General features: G+C 32.7%; 1 protein-coding gene across 1 annotated transcript; it reads right to left on the bottom strand.

Annotated features, from left to right (window-relative positions):
• Nucleotides 1–434: 434 nt before the first annotated feature.
• On the bottom strand, nt 435–11,341 carry LOC143056086 (lim and transglutaminase domain protein ltd-1-like). The gene is made up of 8 exons (XM_076229170.1): nt 11,122–11,341; nt 8,141–8,341; nt 7,250–7,524; nt 5,206–6,334; nt 4,634–4,802; nt 3,874–4,148; nt 2,180–2,329; nt 435–974 (listed from the first exon to the last, which is right to left on the bottom strand). Exons 1-8 carry the CDS (start codon nt 11,236–11,238, stop codon nt 921–923), a joined length of 2,370 nt encoding a protein of 789 aa, XP_076085285.1. The 5' UTR covers nt 11,239–11,341; the 3' UTR covers nt 435–920.
• Nucleotides 11,342–23,093: the final 11,752 nt, after the last annotated feature.

Here is a 23,093-nt window from a genome sequence, read left to right on the forward strand (position 1 = left end):
TTGGGAAATAAAATAAAATCGAAACATAATGTTGAGACTTGCAATCAGAAAGTCTATCTCGAGTTTGACAATAATCTCAAATGTCATTCTGTAGTAATAGGACTTCATAGAGGCATTTTTTTTTATAGATTTAGTCAGAACTAAAATAGTATAATATATGGCCATGAATGTAGCTTTGTGTCATAAAAAGAAGAGTAACTACTTACCCTTCAGGTGCACATCGGTTATAGATTTTGCTCAATCTTTATTAAACAATTTTCAGTTTTGATATTGAGATTGGTTAACTACTTTCATCTGAATGTTTTACTCATATGTATTTGTTTAAATCTAAATGAAGTATACTAAGCATTAAGTGTGGTGTACGTAATTTATACGTAGCAGTTTCATTAAACTCAATAAAATCAGAAGACACCAAAATATGATCTGACACAATGTGTTTTATTATACAAGTAAGATGTTTCACTAGCTATAAAACCAGATTGAATTCCCCCTTATCTACAAAAAAAAAAAGCAAGAGCAACGCGAACCACTTAAAATAAATGCTAGCGGAGATGCAGATGCATCGGAAGTGTAAGCAGGTTCTGCTCCACATATGCATGTATCAACCGTAAAGATTGTTAACAAGTCTCGTGCGATGACATCAGTATTAAAGAACAGGATGGGATTGTAGTAATGTTAATTGCAACATTTACCAGGATATCTGTGATACAGATTTTTATAAGGATTTACAATCTTGTGACGGCGCCCGTATAAATTTGAGGATTTTTTTTTTCGAGAAAGGACTTTGAAATTGTTTCGAAGATAACGAAAGGCAAAGGATTGTTGGAGATAACATATTAGGTTTAATGTAGATATTAAGCTACATATTAGAAATATAAAATCGTTGCAGTTCAGTCATACTGTTGCCTCTTTGAATATGTCTATCTTTCTAACGCATTCCATTCACTTATCAGCAATGTTACTATCTCGTTAACCTGTAATAAACAAATCATTTTATCACACATTCTCTAAAATGAAAATGTTTAGCCATGGCGTTGTCAACATAAAATAGAAGATATGGTATGAATGCCAATGAGACAACTCTCCGCAGGAGACCAATTGACACAGTTTTTTATAGGTCACCGTACGGCCTTCAACAATGAGCAGAGCTCATATCGTATAGTCAGCTATAAAAAGGCACGAAATGAAAAATGTAAAACAATTCAAACGAATAACTAGCGGCCTTTTTGTACATACAAAAAATAAACGATAAACAAATAACATACACATCAACAGTTTAATTTCGACTTATGCAGTTTAAATGTCCCTCTGGTATCTTTCGCACATCCTTAATAACGTTAGAGCAAAAACGTTTTCAATGAAGGTAATTACGAATCTTACACATAAAACTTTTACATCTAACCTTAAAATTGCAAAAATAAAAGAAATATAAAGTTAAAATATATTTGTGATTGGTTGAGATGATATATATAGTTAAAGAAAAAAACTATTGATAGATAACGAACATATACTCTCTCCTAATTATATGAATTTGTCTTCCAGCTGTTTTGATTCGTGCATCATTAATGAGTCTTCTGTAGATGTATTGCTCGCTTGCATACAAATTATTGTAAGCATTGAATCGTTGAAGCATTTTAAAAACTGGACTGATGCCTTTGCGGGTGCTTGATACGTCACTGAGCTTAAAGGTATAACACCATCTCAGTATGTGTTGAATTGAAATATTAATCATAATATGTACATTCTCTATACATTTTCTGTATATAAAACAGGTAAATTTTTCGACAACTAAGGTCATTCTAACCCAAAATATTGGCTTAGCAGTTTTTCGCAAATTTTTTCGATTTTTGTTTTGTTTTTTAAACTCTATAACTTCTGTCTTTTTTCGCACGCCACTGATGAGTCGTATGTCGACTAAACGCATTTCGGCAGTACTCAATTATCCACATGAGATCAAACTAATCACCAAACGTTGAATTAATCAGTGAAATGGCAACAAAGCACGATGTTAAAGGATAAAGCTAGCTTCATTTCATGATAGATAAATCTGTTATCCAACCGTGCGTGTGCTTTGTCCTTTGGTCGAAATCACATCAAAATTTCTAATCTCTGTACAAGGCATGGTAAAAATATTCAGCACAAACATTAACTACTTCTAATTTGATTACTTTCGACTTACGCATTTGAATATGTCTGATGCAATCTTTACTCGATGGTTAAATGTGAAATCTTCCATTAAATCCATTGTTCGTCTAATGTCTTCTGGTAAAAGAATAAAGCCGTGCTGCTTCAGCTCTTTTGAGAGTTCTTCAATCAACCAAACAGTATCCTGAAATGTTTTTTGAAAAAAAGCTAGAACACAACAAAACAGTTTGTTTTAAGTACAAGCTGTGTCAACTGAAGTTCGTCCCTGCTTTAACCTAAAGACAGTTCAATGTATATAAACTCATCATAGATACTAAGATTAAATTTTGTATTTACGCCAGACGCGCGTTTCGTCTACAACAGTTTTATTACGTTTGATTCTTTAATATGCTTCATCTATCAATCGCATGTACATATTTGTTAGACTGTGTATCAAATTGCCAGCTTTTCCGTTTCGCTCTGTAGGCTAAGAATACGTCTAACCAAGTATTGGTTTTTCAGAAGGTTTGATGTGCAAATATCTAAGACCGTATATTAGTTTTAGTACGAAATCTTTTTTAATAGAACAAATCAAAATAAACACTTGCATAAGTTTTGTTTCTTATTTGTAAGTTTTGGGTATATGAAAATTTTCTTTCTTTTTTCCAATCTTGTCAATATAGCACAGGTATCAAGCCAGAGGATAATACTCTTCAGTCTATCTTTTTGTCGTTTTGATAATTTCCCGTTTGACATATATTTTAGGATGTCTGCTTGTCATGTTTTGGAATTTCTGTCAGATTTTCGGAATCCTCTGGTTTTATCCATTTGAATGCCTTCAAAAAATGTCCCCATGAACCCCAATTTTCTTTTTATAAATCTTTTACATGTATAATTATAAGTCATTTGTAAAGGTCTATCAAATTCTATTTTTTTAATTGTATTTGAGAACTTTAACTGGTCAATGATAAAGCTATGAAAAATCAAGAGAGACCATTTTCCCTCCAAATATCCAATGGCTAATATCACGAAAAGAAGCACATTGATCCCTATATTTTTTTTTATTTTTTTTTATTTCTAAATTTATTCCCTATCAATACATACTAGTTTTATGAAAAGTTATTTATGTTGAAACTGAGCAACGAACATCCTTAATGAAGGATTTTAGCCGAAATTGAATTATTATACACCATGAGGTTGATGCCAGCAGAGTGAGTTTACTTTGAAACCACTATCTTCGGGTTTATTTATGCTTTGTTTGATACATTGTTAGTCGGCATTGTGTATTTGCAACTGTATTTTTCAATCAGTTTTTCTTTTAATTGATTAATCCTTTTTCATATTTTTCGCTGTTAATGATGGAGATTAATTTGTTTATCTAGGACACTATTTAGTTCTCATTTATATTGACTTTATGTAATTTGTTGGGGGGAATTTCCAGTTTGCTTTTCTGTCGCATGGACTTAATGAAAAATATGCTTTAGTTCATATCCTATATGACAGTTGGGTGTAAGCATGATTAATGTACCTCTGGGCAAAATTAAATGATTTCAGCAAACTTAAGTTTACGAATATTTAAGTCCTAAACTCGAGACTAGCAAAACATGTTGTAGTTACATTAAATCAACAAAATATCTAATCAACTGAAAAATAATTAGAACAAATTCCATCACTTACTAATTAAAAGCAATATTTTGTATTTCGTGATTGTGTTTTGTTGATGAATAAAAGAAACACATGTATACATACCTTTTCCTTCTCATCTGACTTGCTGAACAATGTGAGCAGCAGATATACTGTTTGATTAACTGCATTAGTTTTTTCGACTGTTACTTTGTTTACTGATTGTGGTCTGCTCACAGTTGCCCATGTTTCTGAGCTATCACCATGCTGTAGATAATAGATCAGTCTTTCAAGAAGATTTATAAGTCTATGTAGTCTTGCTTCATATTCCGACTGTCTTACTATGTTTGAATGATGCAGCCGTGGATCAACAGCCACTTTTCGACCTCTGTGTAGTTTTTCTAAATAAATATACAATTGAATTAGCAGAGGAAGTTAGAGTAAATTCTTTTTAAAACTGGATTAATATGTGTCCTCTTTTATGTCAGTGTTGAATTTTTGGTTTAGGGTTATTCGACGTTATGTATTATTCAATATACATAGGTTAGTTTCAAGCACCTCAGATTAGAAATAAATAGAGTTCTAAATGTTCACAAAAGGCATCAAATTAATTTTGGTACCTTTATTTTGGATAGCATTGTATTGCAGTTACCGTGATAAAAAGAAAAAAAACGTAAAAACGGGAAGATAACAAAAATACCTAAATCCAAGGAAAATTAATATCGGAAAGTCCCTTATCAAATAGCAAATTCAAAGTTATCCTTGGTTGACCGACTGAATGATTATTCTAAAAGCAATAAGATTTGTTGCCTTACATTGCTATTAAGAATGTGTTTGTGTAGCTTATTTGAAGTACACAAATCAAATTTAAAAAAACTTCCATTACTTTGTTTAATGTTGAGAATTGCAGCTTTTCCTCTAGCTCTTTGAACATCTAGGTCGACCTCTGTTATTTTCTTGCTAGCACAGTCCTGAATACGGAATAATATTTCGTTGACGTTCTTGCCTTCTATTGAAGCATTTAACATCTTTCGAGCAGCTCTGATACCACAGTTCTACAATTATAAAAAAACATATATTTATATTAGATCAAAGCATCTATTGAATTCATTGTATCGATATTACCTGAATCTGTGATTTGAATGTTGAGTTCTATATTCTTTTTTATCCTACTTTAACCCTTGGCAAGAATTGAATGTTAAATTTCTTTATTTGGTCGACGGTTTCTAGAGAAAAATAGAGGAAGTAGTAAAAGCAATATCCGAAGCAAAATTGCAAAACAAGAAACAATAGAGAACACACTTCAACAACAATAATGTGTTGTATGCAGTACGGTCCAAAGAAATGTATTTATTCAAGAAAAAAAATGATTTTCATGGTTTTGTGTTAGAATTTAATGCAAAAGGCAATTACATTTTATGCTTTGAAAGTATCTTCATCAGTTAAGAGTATATATACCTCGTGCGATTCTTGCAAAGGAAGTTCGTCGTAGATCAACAGATAGTAACAGGCTGTTTTTGTCTCAGATTCTAAATATCCATTTGTTTCAGTGCAAATCTGCAAAATGTATTGTCCTGGTGATTCTGGTGGGAAAACGTCAATCACTACTTCTTTGTATGTTCTTCTTCGTATTAAACAACACTGGGTTAGTTCATTGATCACTTCGTAATCCTCCGAATGGTTTGATGTTGCTTCTGAAGACAACACATTTGCTTTTATGGAAATCAGTTCAGACATTCTATTATCTATCCGAAATTTTATCTGGAAATGTCTGCTCAAATCGATTTGCAGTATTCCAGATCTGTATGACGGATGAGATAGCCCAGAGAAGTACATGAAAGGACCAGGCCCCAGCCCAATAGCACCAGTGTTAATAGGAAGTGGCATGGGTTCGGGATGACACACCTTGCAATCGATATCAACTGCGAGTATTTTTAGAAGAGGTTCACCATATTTACCGGCATAAAATACAAGTTTGTAGGTACCAGTATAAGGAAACAGTACATCACATGTCCAGGTTGATTCGTTTCTGATAAGATAAACAAACTTTTGTAAGAAATTATCATTTTCAATTTTTATATCTAAGTCTGTTTCAACTAATTCTAAATTATACCAAAGTACCAATTCATATACGGATTCGTATGTTCCCATGAAACCAAGTGTAATTCTACCATCGTCACAGGTTATTCGGTGGCTCAAATGAGTAGTAAGTTTTAGACCCGTTCTCCACCAAGGAGGAAAGAACATGTCTTGGTCTAAGAATTGTTCTTTTGTTATTGGTTCAAGAAGTAATTGCCATTTTTCATCATCAGGAAAGCATTCGTGAATAAAATGTTCTGGATTTGACAATACATAATGATCTAAGAATGTTTTCTTTAGAATCTCATTCGTATCTGAATGGACTTCAGTATAAGATTTGACCATGTCTTTTGATATATTCCCTGATAGTGTTCGACATATGCGATATGGATGAACAAGCTGCCACGTGTCTTTAATTAAAACTGCTACCCATGCGCATGGAAGTAATGTGCTTCCATCATCACTCCTGCAGACACCACTTATCTTGTCACATTTAATACCAGTAGCCCTGAAAAATGATACGGACTAAGCAAGGAAGACGAAATGTTTTTCTTTTATTTTTTTATTTACAGCTTGAAATTACGATTATTATTAATTTCATTCACACAATGATGACGTAATTACACGCCTTACATACCGAAAAAAACTTACAAGAGATTTAAGAATAAATGTAAAAAATAATTGAATCTTTTTTTCTCTTTTCTACCAATGAAATAGGTAACATTGCTTGATTAATGTTATAGGGAATGTATTTCACAGAAAAACCGAAATAACTGAAGCATTAAAAGAGAAACCGTAACGATATATACCAATTGAATATTCGATCAACTGACATATACGTCGATGATCAGCTAACAAGGCAATCACAAAAATCGAACAAAAAGACAAAAAAAACAGTCAACAAAAATACTGGTCATAAGATGTAAAAGCATAGTTAATGGTAACTTATCTTTCACCAGAAAAAAAATCAACTAAAAACCTAAAAAGGAAACCATTTAAAACATATAAATGTGTATGTGAGACAGGTCCGATACTTCAGTATCAGAAACTTTCAGAAATGTTTACCAGATGAAACGCATCAAAGAATTATTTACGTTTGTTGGGTTAAATACCTGACTTTAATATTTTGCCAGTAAAATTTGAATGCACGAAATATGCACATGATGATCTTTTGTGGATTTTTACAAATATTCAGATAAAAAAGGATAAAATCCTTAATGTTTTTTTAAATCGGTCAGATCATACAAACAGGGTATTAGGATTTGTACTGTGTTGTTTGAATGTTTTTGTTCGAATTTTATTAGCACCGAATTTCAATTTTGATATAAAAAAAACTACTACCGTTGTTTTAATTGTCATATATATCTTAAACCATTCGAATCAAGTAAAATCTATAAATAATAAATATGTTATTTTAACATACCAGCATAATAAAATAAATATTGTGGTAAATGTAGTTTTATGTTGCCGTAACAGTCTAATTAATACATCCGGGGTTCTGCCTTGTCCTTCACCAGATCTGTATGACAGAGGAGAAGATGGAGGCTCTAAATCCTCAACTGTATCATGAGCCAATGCATCTGACAACCAAATAATAAAGGACCTGATCAGCAGAATGTCACTGTCAGGGTGGTTGGGTATCGGTTCTTTTAGATAATCTCTCAGCTCTCTAAAACTGCTCAGTGCTACCCGTGGTACCTGAAATTATTTTAAATCAAAATCGCCAATATCTTGTTCTGCACCCTTGTCAATCTTACCTACAAGCTGAGATATGAGATACTAGTAATATTGCAATTCTTTGTATTTTTAAATTGACAAAATTATATTTTGCACAACGTTTTCTGCACGTATGAAAGCATTATTACATTCTACATGTGCGTGTCCCAATTTATGTACCTATATTTCAATGGTGATTTTTGTCGCAGTGTATCACATTTGCTTTTGCTTATTCTTTTTGTACATACATAAGACAGTTAGGTTCCTCGTTTGAATTATTTTACATTTTCATTTTCTATGCGGCATGGGATTTTCTCATTGTTGAAGGCCTTACTGGGTCATCTATATAATTTGATCTCTGGTGGATAGTTGTCATAATTTCAGGATATCATACTATTGTACATTCTTATTATCATATCACGCATAAAAAGCAATGTATGCAAATTTAAATCTACTGAATAGTTCACATTTCTGAAAGGTACAATGGTGTGTTAGATCGTTGCTGATGCACTGTTAATAATCATTCACTTTCATTCATCTATCGAATGACACAAAAACAAAATAATGATGCATGAATTATGTGAACAGTTTATGTTACCTTCGATGCGTTCTTCTCGATAAGGTCTATCAAATCAGTGTTCAGACCGTTATGGTTGGCTGCAATGACGTACTGTTCGCATAGAGCATTCCGGTACAAGACTCTTTTAACCACATTTCGCTTTGCTTGTCTTCGTTGAACTTGGTTTGTTGTTATGGGATTTGGTTCAAAGGAAAAATCTTGAGATGGAAGGATTTTGACCTAGGTGGAATAAAAAAATATGGTGTTAAAAGTTTTTGTACATTTCTATTTTTATTTTCGTTTTGTGATTCGTTGATATTCACCAACATAAGAAATAACTTTCCAAGTATGCACATCCAATGTACATGTTGAAATGCATTTAAACTAGACAAAGTGATGCCCCTGCACTCCATGCTGAAGTAAAATATTTTAATGAACAAAGTGAATTCGTCGGGGTTAAACATTTTTTGTGAGATTTCAACCTTCCCCTTATACCTCAAACCAATGTAGAATAAAGAAAACACACAAGCAATACGCACAGTAAAACTAAGTTTGAAAGAAGCTTGAGTCCGATGTCAGAAACACTTTAAATATAAAAAAAAAAAGATGTGGTATAATTGCCTATGACACAACTCTCCACAAAAGATCAGAATGACACAGAAATTAACAACTATAGGTCACCACAAGGCCTTCAACAATGAACAAAGCCATACAGCCCATACCCATTAAAGACGGTTCATCAGTATCATTTTGAAAACATTTGTAGTGTTGTAATTTTGGCCTGCAAAAAAATGCAATCATTTCGCAGTTCGATATTTCCGAAAACAGCGTCAAAGTAAGAGATACAGATGACTGACTAATCAAGTTAGACGTGGCATTGGTGACAGGCCTTCCTTTTATGTATAACAAGTTTTAAAGAAATAAGAACTCATATGTCTGCCTTATATTTATAAGACATACATGTAGTAGCATGAATGTTATAAACCTCACACAGAATATAGTGATTGATTGATTGTTGGTATCCTAACTCCAATGAAAAATATTCCAAACATGTTTAGATCGATAACAAATTAAAAACTAGATCTATCATTGCAAGTAATAGCAGGTGGCACCCAGCCCACATTGCAATTTAACTGCCACCACTTTAAAATCAGTCAAAGCACATAAATACATAACAAAGCATGGTATAAAGGTTGAGGATATTTGAACTGCAACATTAAAATGAGGGTATATCAGATTTTGCTGTTTCATAGGCCACCGTTTGGCCCCGGAAATAGTTGTTTTATTGCTTCTAAAAGTGTATATATCGTGGCACTATTTCTATACGAGTTCTTATTTTGTAAGCACGATAATGTTCCATTTTTATATCACTTCAAAATAGCAACAAAGGGCAGTTATTGAAGAATTGAATGGTTCTTATTGTAAATTCATTGGAGTGAAAAAGCGTTGACCGAAGTACATTTTGTATGAAGTGCGGAAGCGCTTCATTCTAACAATGAGCGCAAGGTCAACGCTTTTACAACCCTATGAAACTGCTAAAAGAATCATTTGATAATTAAAACTATATTTATAAGCTGTGATCAATAGAACATGATTTATTTTAGCCAATCAAAATTACGTTTTCATAATGAAACATACATCCAATGTTAGGTTGAAGACATTGATGTACGTATTTAAAAAGAGGATACATGAAAGAGAGAGAACATAACATTTTTTTTCTTTTGATAGTGTCAAGTACGTCGTGTGATATTTCATGACACAACAAGCTTTCAGTTTGCAAAGAAAGCGTCCACAATATCAGTTTGTCCATTTTTGTTAAAAAACATTTGTTTCAGAACTCACACGCAAAGGTGCTAAAGTTGTGTGCCATTGACTTATTATACATATATCACTACATTTAGATATATCGAGATTATAAACTGTAGTAATATCCAACTTGTTTTTCTGATACTATTTTTATTGTCGTTTTTTTCCTAATCTGATCTGATAGATTGTTCTCATCTTATTTGGTCTGACGTTATTATCAATGACTCTACTTTTAAAGGCAAATTGCGTCTATTTCTGTCTTATATTTTATTAAGTACGTTTTGTTTGTTGTTGTTGTTGCCATACCTTTTAGCCTTGATGTTTATTTATTTCCAAATTCATTACTCAAGCGTTAATAATACATTGATTTAAGTTAAAAACATCACTTAACGTGATCGACACCTCTAAGTACATAGTTTTAATACGTTGTATTTTAGTGAAGATTTAAATTAAAACTGTAAATGACAGTGTCGGAGATATTTTGAATTACTATACCAACGAAGCATCGTCTACTCAAATGTACTCCTTTTTACACAAATAACAGTTGTTACCACTTTAAATTGAAAAGTATCTTTATACTGAATTTTATGTAAGAATTTTAACCTACCCCGTTCCATTTCAAATTTACAATCCAAAATTAAAATGCAAATCTTTTTATTCTGTAATTCATTTAATTAAATAGGTAATCATCATATTACAGTAAGTTGGCATTTTCTTCATTTTACGACCAAGGTAATAAAATTATAGGACTGAAAGGAAAATAGAAGATTTGAATAAAATATAAAATTGACAGCAAATGTGTCTGTTCCAAGTCAGGAGCCTGTAGTGAAGTGGTTGTCGATGGTTCGTGTCTGTCATGTTTGTTTTGCGTTAACTGTTTTGTTATAAATTATGCCATGAGTATTCTGAATTGAACTGTTTCACATTTTCATGTCGGGACCTTTTTTAGCCGACTACGGTGTGGGTTTTTCTCATTGTTGAAGGCCATATGTTTGCCTATAATTGCTTACATCCACTTTATTTGAACTTTGGTGGATATTTCTCTCATTGGCAACCATACATCGTCTCTATATTTTAAGAATACAAACATAAAACGTGTAACGATTAAAATTTTCTTATTTTAATAGTGAAGACTACATTTAAATTCATTTGAAGAGGGACACGTTCTCTATGAATTTTAGTACATAATATATAGTAAATTGTATAAAACAAACCTTATCATTGACGAAACTTTCCGATTCTAACTCAGCTTCTGTGGTTGCTGTCACTTTGTTGAGATTCTTTTCCCCTTGAAAAATACGGGGCTCTCTCTTGGCTGGATTATTACCCATCGAGGTATGTTTCTACTTCAAAATACTCTTGATTTTAGTCAAAAGATGAAAAATAAACTAAATCACGTCATAATCTTTAAAATGTCAATTATTGTGAAAATATGTTTTGATTGTACCTGTCTTGAAAGGTATAATTTTATTTACTACGAAGGTAAACAGTGATTTAAACAACATTCCCATTATTAGAACAACAAAACGGATGTATTGAATAACTTTAAATTAATTAAAATACGTAAATGGAGAATACTTTATTTATGACATTAAACAATAAGTTTTCTGTACCTGTTGAAGAGGAGTTCAATATAAATTTAATATACTTTAGACCTATATATACAAGAAAGGCAAACTGGACAATTTTTAACTAAACATGGTATTTTGCCAAATATGTCGAGTTTAAGATGTTAACTTTGGCTGGGTTACTGTTACTTATCTATTCAAATACAACATAACTCATAAAGTTGTTATTAAATTGATCCGGGGGATCGATATTTGTTAGTAAATAAGTTTTTTTAATCAATCCTTATATGTAGGATGTAAACTGCATTGCGTATAACGAATATTTTATAATTGACGGGAGAGATTACAGGTTATTGACTGGTAAAATGGTCAATATGATACTTTCATGGTTAAATGTATTTCAATAGCAACAGAATTTTATATGCACTGTAAGACCAATGCAAAATTTCAAGATTATAACTTGGCAGACAAAAAAAAATATACCAGGTAGTCACAAGGGATGACTGGGGTAAATAAAGATGATCATCCCTGGAATTATCCCGTTCCATACTATATCATTACCCTACTACATGAGTGTCAAGAGATCTGCACGTTAAAGAACACTTGCTACGCCTAACCGAGGGGCCCTTATAGGGTATCTTGCAAAGCAAAATAATTAATCATATCCATCAAACCGACATTTTCCAGAAACAGTTGACATTTCTTGCATATCGACCTTCCTATCAGAACCTGCTTAATGTTTTAATTCTGAAAATGTTCTCGTCTTGTATATCGATGAAATATGAGCTACACTGTACGTTAAACAAATACAAATATATCATTTTTGTATGTTTTTTCGGTCTGTGCATCCGTTCGTTCGTTCGTTCGTCCGTCCGTTCGTTAGTTTGTCCGTCCATTCGTCTGTCCGTTTCAGGTTAAAGTTTTTGGTCAAGGTAGTTTTTTAATGAAGTTGAAGTCCAATCAACTTGAAACATTGAAAATGACAGTGCGAATGGGGCATCCGTGTACTATGGACACTTTTTTGTTGGACCCTGGAGTTGACATCACTCAGGAAATATGTAAGAATACGGGTCAATCGCCAAACAATATCAAGCCCTACTAAGGAAAATGTGATGGTGGCTTTATGTCGATCTGCTGTCATGATACAAGATCAATTGCTATAAATCGACAATTAATTTTGCAATTTGAGAGGCAATGAATCGAGCTGAGATAAAGTCATTGAAAACGAATTTTTTTTCCACATTTATATATATATAATATATATACGACTGTGTAAGAAGTAATGTACATTTGTAGAACACTATATATCAGTATGCATGATTTTTAAATGGAGTGAAGTCGGCGAATGTCTTACCATAAACCAACCCTAAATGAAAAAGATAAGATAATTAAAATATAAATATCGAAAGTGATATATATATCAAAGTGTCAGATTAATATATTTTAAGAAAAAGTGCAAAAGTGTTTATATGTACTTTAAATCAAAATGTTCATCTGGGCCTTAGATTGCCGTTGAATACAATATCACATACAATTGCAAATTTTACATCTTTTTTGTCTCAGAAATTTGTTGCAAATGTCCAGACGAAAGAGACATTCAAGTTGTATTTAACCTTCACATTCTGACCAGACTTGACCATGTTTTAATAATCTGTTCACCCTAGGTTTTGATTTAAATTGGCGGTTGTTTTTTAACATAAAGCCGTAAAATTGACCGTATTTGTACATCAATTATAATGATTTCGAGCCTAATTTGGTTAAACATGTATTTTTTCATATACATGTATTGTTTAATTTGTAAGATTTTCAAAAGAATGATTCCTTGCCATGATATTATTGTGATAATGGTAATTTATTGTAAAATATTTGAATATAAAAATTTCAATATTTCGAATTAAGCTTAAGATTTCTCAAATAATTATAATAAATTATAAACGCCACCATTTTAAAGGTACAAGTATATATTTTTTTAAATAATATAAACACAAAAGCAATACCGTAACAGTATCATATATTACCGTGTCGTCTTTGAAGTAAAATACTTACCATTTCAGTGCAAATAAATAATGGTTTGACAGCTTAAACACTTTGTACCATTATCTCAAGTAAATATGACTTGTTCTTTTCTAATGTCCACTTAAACTAACTATCTAATTGAATAATTGAATTCACACTAAATTGTCCTTAAAACACAATATTAGGTCATCTACAACTGCGTGTAAAATTTGAATTAAATTACCATTAGAAACGGTTTATTTCTGTAATGCCTACATCTTTTGATCTGCCGATAGAATACAGGTGAAATATGTTCGCGGTTAAGGAATAGTGGTCCTCAGGGCGCATTGCATTTGCGCCAATATTTACAAAATACAATCTTTCATTTGCGCCACAAGGTTAATATATTTCATTTGCGCCACACAAAAAAAACAAAAAAAAACAATTTTTGTAAGGTGTATATAACTGTCTGACAGGTATCATCTATCCTTGACCTTATTTTCATGGTTAAGTTTGTTTCTTAGATACTATAAGCAATAGGTCAACTATAATTAATGCATATATTGATTGTAAGGTGTACATGTCTGTCTGGCATGGTTCATCTGACCTTGTTCTTATTTTCATAGTTCATTGGTCAATGTTTAATTTTCCTGGTTAAGTCTGTTTCTTAGACACTATAAGCAATAGGTCAACTATATTTAGTGTATTGAATGATTGTAAGGTGTACATGTATTTCCCGTTTAGGTTTATCTGACCTTGACCTCATTTTCTTGGATCATGTTAAGTTTATGTGATACTTGTGGTAAAACTCTATACTTAGGACTATCAGCATAATGGCAATGGTCAGTAAAGAACGCGAGACATTTCAGCGTGTGCCCTCTTGTTAATTTTGTACCAAAAAACCAGTTTCCATAATATCTATACATTTTTAGTTACTATGACTTGAACTTGGATATGTAACCTTAAATCTTGTATTTTACCATATAATGATCCAATTATGATTGCAATCCCATTATTGTATTTTTCTTAGCATGAAAACCACTTTTTGCTTAGATTAAGTCTTTTTTTTTGTAAGTTGCTATGCGGTATGGGGTTTGCTCATCCTTGAAGGTCGTATGGTGACTTATAGTTGCTAATTTATATACTCGTTTTTCCTGTGTGTGTTTGTGTTAAAACTGATAGTCGAATATATCCTATGTTTTCCCGTCCTATATATGCATGGAATATTTGCCACTGGAATTATACCAACAACCAAATAACCATGTAAGCAGCCATCCAATTAATCAATCAATAACTTTAGATCTGGAAATGACGCGAGTTTCCCACATGATAATCTTGTTTAACTAATTGTAGTTCAATTAGTCTAAGTGAAATCATGTACAATTTAATAAAACGATAGCATATTTTAACGTTGTACTTAAACTTTGATGCTGGTTTCAATTGCGATTATACCACGAATCTAATGTTATGCAGTTTGCTATACACGTGTAATAGCACAATATGATTTGTGAGGAATTCGACATTGCAGTCTCTGTGATAATTATTTTATTCTCCTTGTCAATCAAATAGTTAGTATAAGAATCGTCGTAGGACATCAAACTTTGAGTTATCAGGGTTTTTTCCATGTGAAGTCGGAGTTCGTCAAGGGGAAAATTTATCTCCTTTCTTATTTTCTGTATTTCTTTCGGACCTTGAGACTTTTTTTCCGTGAAAATGGTATATCAGGACTCCAAACCGTATCACAAAAAACTTTAGAACAACTGAATATGTTTTTGTTGTTATTTATTATATTGTATGCTTATGATACAATAATATTAGCTGAATCAACAACAGCACTGCAAAAGTGTTTAGATGTATTTGAACAATATTGTAATATTTGGAAACTTTCAGTAAATGTTGAAAAAACTAAAGTGATGGTATTCTATAAAAGAAAGTACGTTATGATGGATAATTTTAAACTATATGGTTCAATTATTGAAAGAGTGGAGTCGTACCCCTATCTTTGTTTGTTTTTAAACTAAAATGGGAAATTTGTAATAACGAAAAATAAGTAAGCAGAACAAGGACAAAAAGCACTTTATGTTCTATATAGAAAGATTAGGAATATATCTATTCCAGTAGATATACAGCTTGAGATATTTGATTCTTTAATTGATCCTATACTTTTATACGGGAGCGAAATTTGGGGATATGAAAAAATAGACATATTGGAAACGGTGCACTTGAAATTTTTAAAGAAGGTGCTCTCTGTCCGAAGATCAACGCCAAACTTCATGGTGTACTGCGAAACAGGTAGATATCCATAAGACATACATGTAAAACTACGTAATAACTGTATACTTAATTTTTGGGTAAAACTACTTTCGAATGATTCTAAACTGTCTAGTATTATGTATAAGTTACTGTATGAAATGAATTGTTCAGGAAATATGCAATCAAAATGGTTATTAAATGTGAAATCTATACTGAATGATATAGTATAAAATATTACGTTAAACAAATCTAACAAGACCAATTTGTACAAAATGGCACAGTATCGCTAAAAGTGCCTCGAGAGAGGAACTTTGCTTATCATTGAGGCCCCTCATGGGGGGGTCCTAGTAATCACATAATCACCATTTTTTTGCCAATATAATCACATAATCATTAAATATTTGCTTATCTTTGGTAATCAAATAATCATAAACTAAAAATACAGTCCTAGGTAATCAAATAATCATGAAATATTTGGCTTAATAATCAAATAATCATTAAAAAAACGGCCAAGTAATCACATAATCAAAAACCCCATGAGGGCCCTCATCATTGAAAAGGGATATCTGTCTTGAAGGCTACTTGATGAAACTAAATAAACAACGATGAGTACACTTTGTTCAAATTTTATAATCCAATTAATCATATGATATATATATGTCACGATATGTGTATTTGTTTGGATCGTTGAAATAACGTGTCAAACAATCGTATGTGACGGTGTGTTTGTTGGCTTATATCCAATAATTGACCTGTATATATATGTTTATTTCAATTTTTGTTTTGTTATTATACCACTTTTGTCAAGCTGTATATAATGTATATCTGCCTCTTGTAACAGTGTAAACTGTCAGAGCGTACAATAAAATCTTGATACAAATCTTAATGTAGTGTCAGCAGACTGTAGATTCAATAATTTTTTTTTCACGGAACCATAATGCTAGCTACTAAAAATACGGTGTACATGTAATATATTTATTATGAATATTACACTAAATAAAATGAAAATGTATTTTCTGTACTAAATATATAAAACATGTTAAATTGTTTGGCTTTGGGAAATCACTCAAATATCTGAAAAATAATTTTGCTCCAGCACTTTGTCAGCAAGCGATTCTTTCGTGGAAAGTACACCAGCTGACAATCCATTCTTTCGTGGAAAGTACACCAGCTGACAAGCCACTACGCTCAACTTGAACAACACAACTGACAAAAGAATGACAAAGCGAAGCTTCATCTGACGACCCATGCGTAGCAGTGGACCTGCCCCCGCATGACGTGGGCTACAATGTTTACAAGTGTTGAGTTGAGGTTGGAGATGTTAAATGAAAAATGCTTGGAAAATGAATGAAAATTATGAATGATAAGTGAAATATTTCAAAAGGTTCACTTGTTGAGTTCTTTCCCTTTTCATTGACATATTGAAGGTAAATCATGAGGTGGGGGAGAATGGAGGTTGTTTTGAGAATAAGTTTTAAAAGCTGTTGTCACAATGTCATTGAGCAATTACTAAGACTGTGATTCAACTTGTGTTTCACGTAACATATGAATTATAAAACTGGAAGCACGCAACTTTTTCTAACCTATATGTTTTGTGACCTCTTAACCGATTTAATGTCGAATAACGGATTATGCAGAAACGGGCTAAGAAAAGTCAACAACACCATTTAACAGCTGGGAATAATCAACTCGTCTATAGCTATAAACCATGATTAATTTATGCAATTCTATAATCTACCACTATTACGTCATTAGGTCTTGGAGAGTTGTCTCAATTGCAATCACATTTATATATTTTTTCAGCCAGAGTGCCCTAATGCGGGGTTCACACATTGCCGATTATTACTCCCGTTTGAGATCAGACAGCGATACGACACGAAAAGTGAAAAATTCGGATTAGTATCCTCAATTATCTGGAATGCCCTATTATTGTCTGAACGCAGTCGTTTTAGTTCGTAACAGATTCCTACTGGTCGGGAAGGGTCCGAATAGTTCGGCAAAGCACCCCGACAGTTAGGTGCGTCCCGTAACATTCGGGGAAACTCAGCCGATTTTGTCTAGTCGTATTACAATCGTGCCTATGTTGTGACAGATTCTGCTGTATCGGATCGAATTCCTAACAATGTTCTGTGTATTCGGGACGGTGTCCTGTGGTACGGGAATGATCTGGAGAAATTTGTTCGAACGGATAACTTCCGTCAGCGTCGGTTCACTGTCTTGTCACTATCTGATCTCTGTCGGATTACATTCGGTAGAATCGGGACGCAGTCGTGACAGACTCGGTCGTATTTTACCTGGTGAAAGAGAAAAATCGGATTAGAAGCGGATTTAGAACGGGATTATCGGGATAAATTCGCTTGGAAACGGTTGAATATCGACGCTTCCTGGACAATATCTGATTGTTGTCGTGATTAGATTTTTAAAGTTTGAATTTACATCCAAGATTGATAGGATCTTGATCAGACTTTTGATAAATTTTAATCGGGAATGGTCCTGTCAAGGACGGCAGTAAAAATCGTGAATGTGTGACCCCAGCTTAAGAGAACCACCGATTTACGGTAGAAAACTGACAATCGGTACGAAAGATGAATTTTTGTTTACAAAACATATTTCTTTTTTAAATTGTGTTCATTATAATAATGTGCAGTTTCTTTTAAGGCAAAACAAATGGTTTGTAACAGTTTCCTGTTGCATGCTCCTAAAAAATAAAATTTGAAGGTCAACGTATTATTCCATTAACCTTTTAAATTAGTCTTATCATGAAGTTCGTTGAACAGTTGTTCAAAGGTCTTTGAGAGTGTGAAACTGTCATAAAACGCTTGCATATCATGTTATCAGTAAACATTTTTATATATATTGATCATGGTAATTAAGTTAAGTTTCATTTAAGACCAACCAAAGAAAATAGGAGAGTTTTGCATGCTCCAAAAAAATCATGAAGATCTTTGAACAGTTGTTCAAATAATTTTGAGTGTAGAACTTTTATGAAACGTTTCTATATCAGGTTTATGGGTGTCACATGTGGAGCAGGATCTGCTTACCTTCAATAATTTCCGGAGCACCTGCTATCATCCCCAGTTTTTGTTAGGGTTCGTGTTGCTTAGTCTTTAGTTTTCTATGGGTTTTTTTCTATGTGTTTTGTGTACTATTGTTTGTCTATTGGTCTTTTTTTCTTTTTTTAGACATGGCGTTGTCTGTTTATTTTCGACATATAAGTTTGAATATCCCTCTATTATCTTTCGTCTCTCTCTCTTATGGTTCCATTTCATCAACTGAACTGTGAGCACACCCGTTATATTTGGCATGACATAGAGTTTGTCATATCTGCACACTACCGTAACAGTTCGCATTTATATCATAAACGCCTCAAGAATCCCTGATATTGCATGGGAAAAAATTCACAAAACAGGAGAAAGTATACTATGAAAAAATGTACGAAAAATAGATTTAGATAATTTAAAAGTCTGGAAGAGGTCAATGTCAATCTAGAATTTTTCAGAAAATTGGATTATACCAAAACATCCACATTCATATTCATTCATCGGGTGAGTCGAATTAAATTTACGTCAATCCTAAGAAAAACTGTCAATTCAATTACGATTAACAGAAAGAGGATTTCCGATTATGTTATTATGATAATTGTAAGAAAATTTCTATAATGAATAATTCTTTACTAAACCGAACCCTAGGCATTAAAAGATTATAAATATCAATGAGAGAAGATGTGTGGTATACGTCAATAAAAGAAATTGAGACAAAAACCATTTATCAAACTTTCTTCATTTTAATAAGTTACTATATACACTACGGAATAATTCCAAGATGTAAGATTAACCTAGATGTGTTACTAGTAAAGTTTTTTTTGTTATGCAGAGATTGCCGGAAAACAGCCGTGTCTTAACTTGATTTAATATATGTAAAACCTTAATTATCGAGACTTAGGAATAGCAAAATCTCGCTTCATTTATTTTTTATTTGATCAATTTTGTGATGAACAAATATAAATTAAGCCTGCCGGTGAAATGCAGTTCCGCGAGGTTATCACCTTCTTGGTAGCCAATAATTCTCAGTACTAATATGTAAATACGGATATTTTTGTATTGAAATTTGTTGTTTCAAACTTTTTGAAATCCTTTTAAATTCCGGAATGTATTTATTTCTCTTATGCAAAGCCCGCAATTTTGGTCCGGTTTGGTCGGCTTCGCATTTGGTCTTTCTGGTTTTATCATCACTCCAACGTTTGGTTTAGGTTTTGGATTTTCAAAGGTTTAAGCCTCAAACAACCTGGAAAGTAACATAAAGGAGTAGGTCCGGTAAGACCCCTTTTTGGCCCCAAAATATAACAGTTTTACAAAATTGTTAAAATGTAAACTTTTAGTTATTTATTGGACAGTTGAATGCTTCTGCTACATAAATATGGGCTGTTTTTGACAATACAATGCACATATATCGGGTTGTAGCACCATAAAGTCATGCTAAATTACTGAAATCTTCAAAATTCAATCATTTCACTTAAATTTTAGACGGTTTCCTTGTAAAACGAAAGTGGCCGCATTCGTGTTCATCCTTAATATTGAAATGTAAGTTGTATTTTATGATAATACATAACATATATAAAAGTTGTGGATGAACACGGATGCGGCCACTTTCATTTTTGACAAAAACCATCTGAAAAGTGACGTTTTTTGGCATATTTGAGAGATTTTTCACATTTGAGCTTGAATCGGATCGTTTTTAATGACTAAATCAGTTAAAATCTTTCACTTATACTAATTAAATCAAGTGAAATAGACACTTAAGTCTTTAAAAAGTGGTCAAAATCTGTCGTCAGATGAAACTGAAATTTGAGGCCAAAATGAGTCCTTACCGGACTGACTCCTTTGTCATTTCAGAATATGATTAAAACAAAATTGAGAATGGAAATGGGGAATATGTCAAAGAGACAACAACCCGACCAAAGAGCAGAGAACAACCGAAGGCCACCAATGGGTCTTCAACGCAGCGAGAAAATCCCGCACCCGGAGGTGGTCCTCAGCTGGCCCCTTAATAAAATTGTGTACTTGTTCAGTGAAAATGGACGTCACACTAAAATTGAAATAACATACAAGACTAAAAAAAGGCCAGAGGCTCCTAACTTGGAACAGGCGCAAAAATGCGGCGGGGTTAAACATGTTTTGTGAGATCTCAAACCACCCCCTATACCTCTAGCCAATGTAGAATAAAGAAACACATAGCAATACGCACAGTAAAACTCAGTTTAAAAGAAATCCGAGTCCGATGTCAGAAAAGGTAACAAAAGAAACTAAGCAAAATGACAGGACTACTAGCAGTTACTGAAAAGCCAGCTCCAGACTTCAATTAAACTGACTGAAAGATTATGTCTTCATCATATGCATACTGGGTAGTATTTCAAAAGTTTACACAAAAACGTTATGATTGGTTAAATACGTTTTTAACAATGGAAATTCGACCAATGACGTGACGTTATGCTTATTGTAGGGTACGAGCAATACAATTATAGTCCTTTAGATTCTGAAACGGCCATACATATCTATTGCAATAAATTTAGTACCTTTAATGTTATAAGAATTTGAGAAAGTTTCGATTAATTTTGAATTGTGGATTGAAATTGGTACCCCAGATAAAGCAATGACAAACTTATTGATCTACTTAGGGAAACCTCCACATTAATTCTGGTATTCTGACAACCACTAACACAGTATGGAAAGGTATAAACTACCCACACATTATAGACAGTCACTGACAACCCAGTAAATACATAGTATAGTTTTGGACTGACAACCATCAACACAGTATAGACAGTCACTGACAATAGAGTAAAGACATAGTATAGTTTTGGATTGACAACCATCAACACAGTATAGACAGTCACTGACAATCCAGTAAAGACATAGTATAGTTTTGGACTGACAACCATCAACACAGTATAGACAGTCACTGACAATCCAGTAAAGACATAGTACAGTTTTGGACTGACAACTATCATCACAGTATAGACAGCCACTGACAATCCAGTAAAGACATAGTATAGTTTTGGACTGACAATCATCAACACAGTATAGACAGTCACTGACAACCCAGTAAAGACATAGTATAGTTTTGGTCTGACAACTATCAACACAGTATAGACAGCCACTGACAACCGAGTGTATACAGTCTGCCAACTGAAAACACTGTATTGACAGGATATGACAACAAGTTACACAGTATAGACAGTCACTGACAACCCAGTAAAGACATAGTATAGTTTTGGACTGACAACTTTCAACACATTATAGACAGCCACTGACAACCGAGTGTAAACAGTCTGCCAACTGAAAACACTGTATTGACAGGATATGATAAGAAGTTACAAAGTATATTTATATGGAACATATATTATATACATAATTGAACACCCAGTAAAGACATGGTATAGTTTTTGAATGACAACTATCAACACAGTTTAGACAGCCACTGACAACCCAGTAAAGACATTCTGCCAACTGATCGAAAAAGACTGTATTGATAGGATATGATGACAACAAGTAACATAGTAAAGTCAGGTTAACATGACAACTGGCAATAACATATTGACAGGCACTTACACTTGACAACATCATAAGACAGGGTCTGATAGCTGACAACAAAACATAAATATTGTCTGACAATCGGTTTACCACATTGTATGCAGATGATTTTGATGGGTAATTCTAAGAATTAAATTTAGTTCTGTGTTTAAACGGCTAGGAAAAGACCGTTCATGAAACCGATCTAATGCTGGTTAACAATTGTTATCACACCTGTTATTGTTTCTTTTCAATTTCTCTTTGCTTAGATTTCGCCGTCCGACACTAATGATAGATAATATATATATTCCTCTAACTATAATGCTGACTTTAATTATTTGTTTGATGAGATGTATTGATTATTGTACTATTGCCATTTAAACCAATAGAAAACCACATTTAGCTGATTGGTTAACAGATTTTAATTTTCACAGCAATTGTTTAAATACACTAATTTGTTGGACAAAATATCAGGAAAAATAATACACTGTAACACAAATATATACAGAAGTCAAGGTAAGGAATTTTTTTTCTTAAGAATTAATGAAAATATAGAAACAGCATACATGTGAAAGTTAATTATTTCAGGAAAACAAATTCAGGAAAACTAAAAAACTAAAAAAAACTAAAAAAAAACTAAAAAAAAAAAAAATAACAACGTTTGGAGAACATATTTAATTCAAACTGAAATTGATCTATGATCTAACAAATTTACAAAATCTGACAAAGTACAGGTATTTATGACTTCGTGATCCTGATTACGCACAGACAATACATTTTACACCGGTTCACGTATTTATG

The sequence above is a fragment of the Mytilus galloprovincialis genome, chromosome 13, assembly GCF_965363235.1.
Source record: "Mytilus galloprovincialis chromosome 13, xbMytGall1.hap1.1, whole genome shotgun sequence".
NCBI classification, from domain to species: domain Eukaryota; kingdom Metazoa; phylum Mollusca; class Bivalvia; order Mytilida; family Mytilidae; genus Mytilus; species Mytilus galloprovincialis.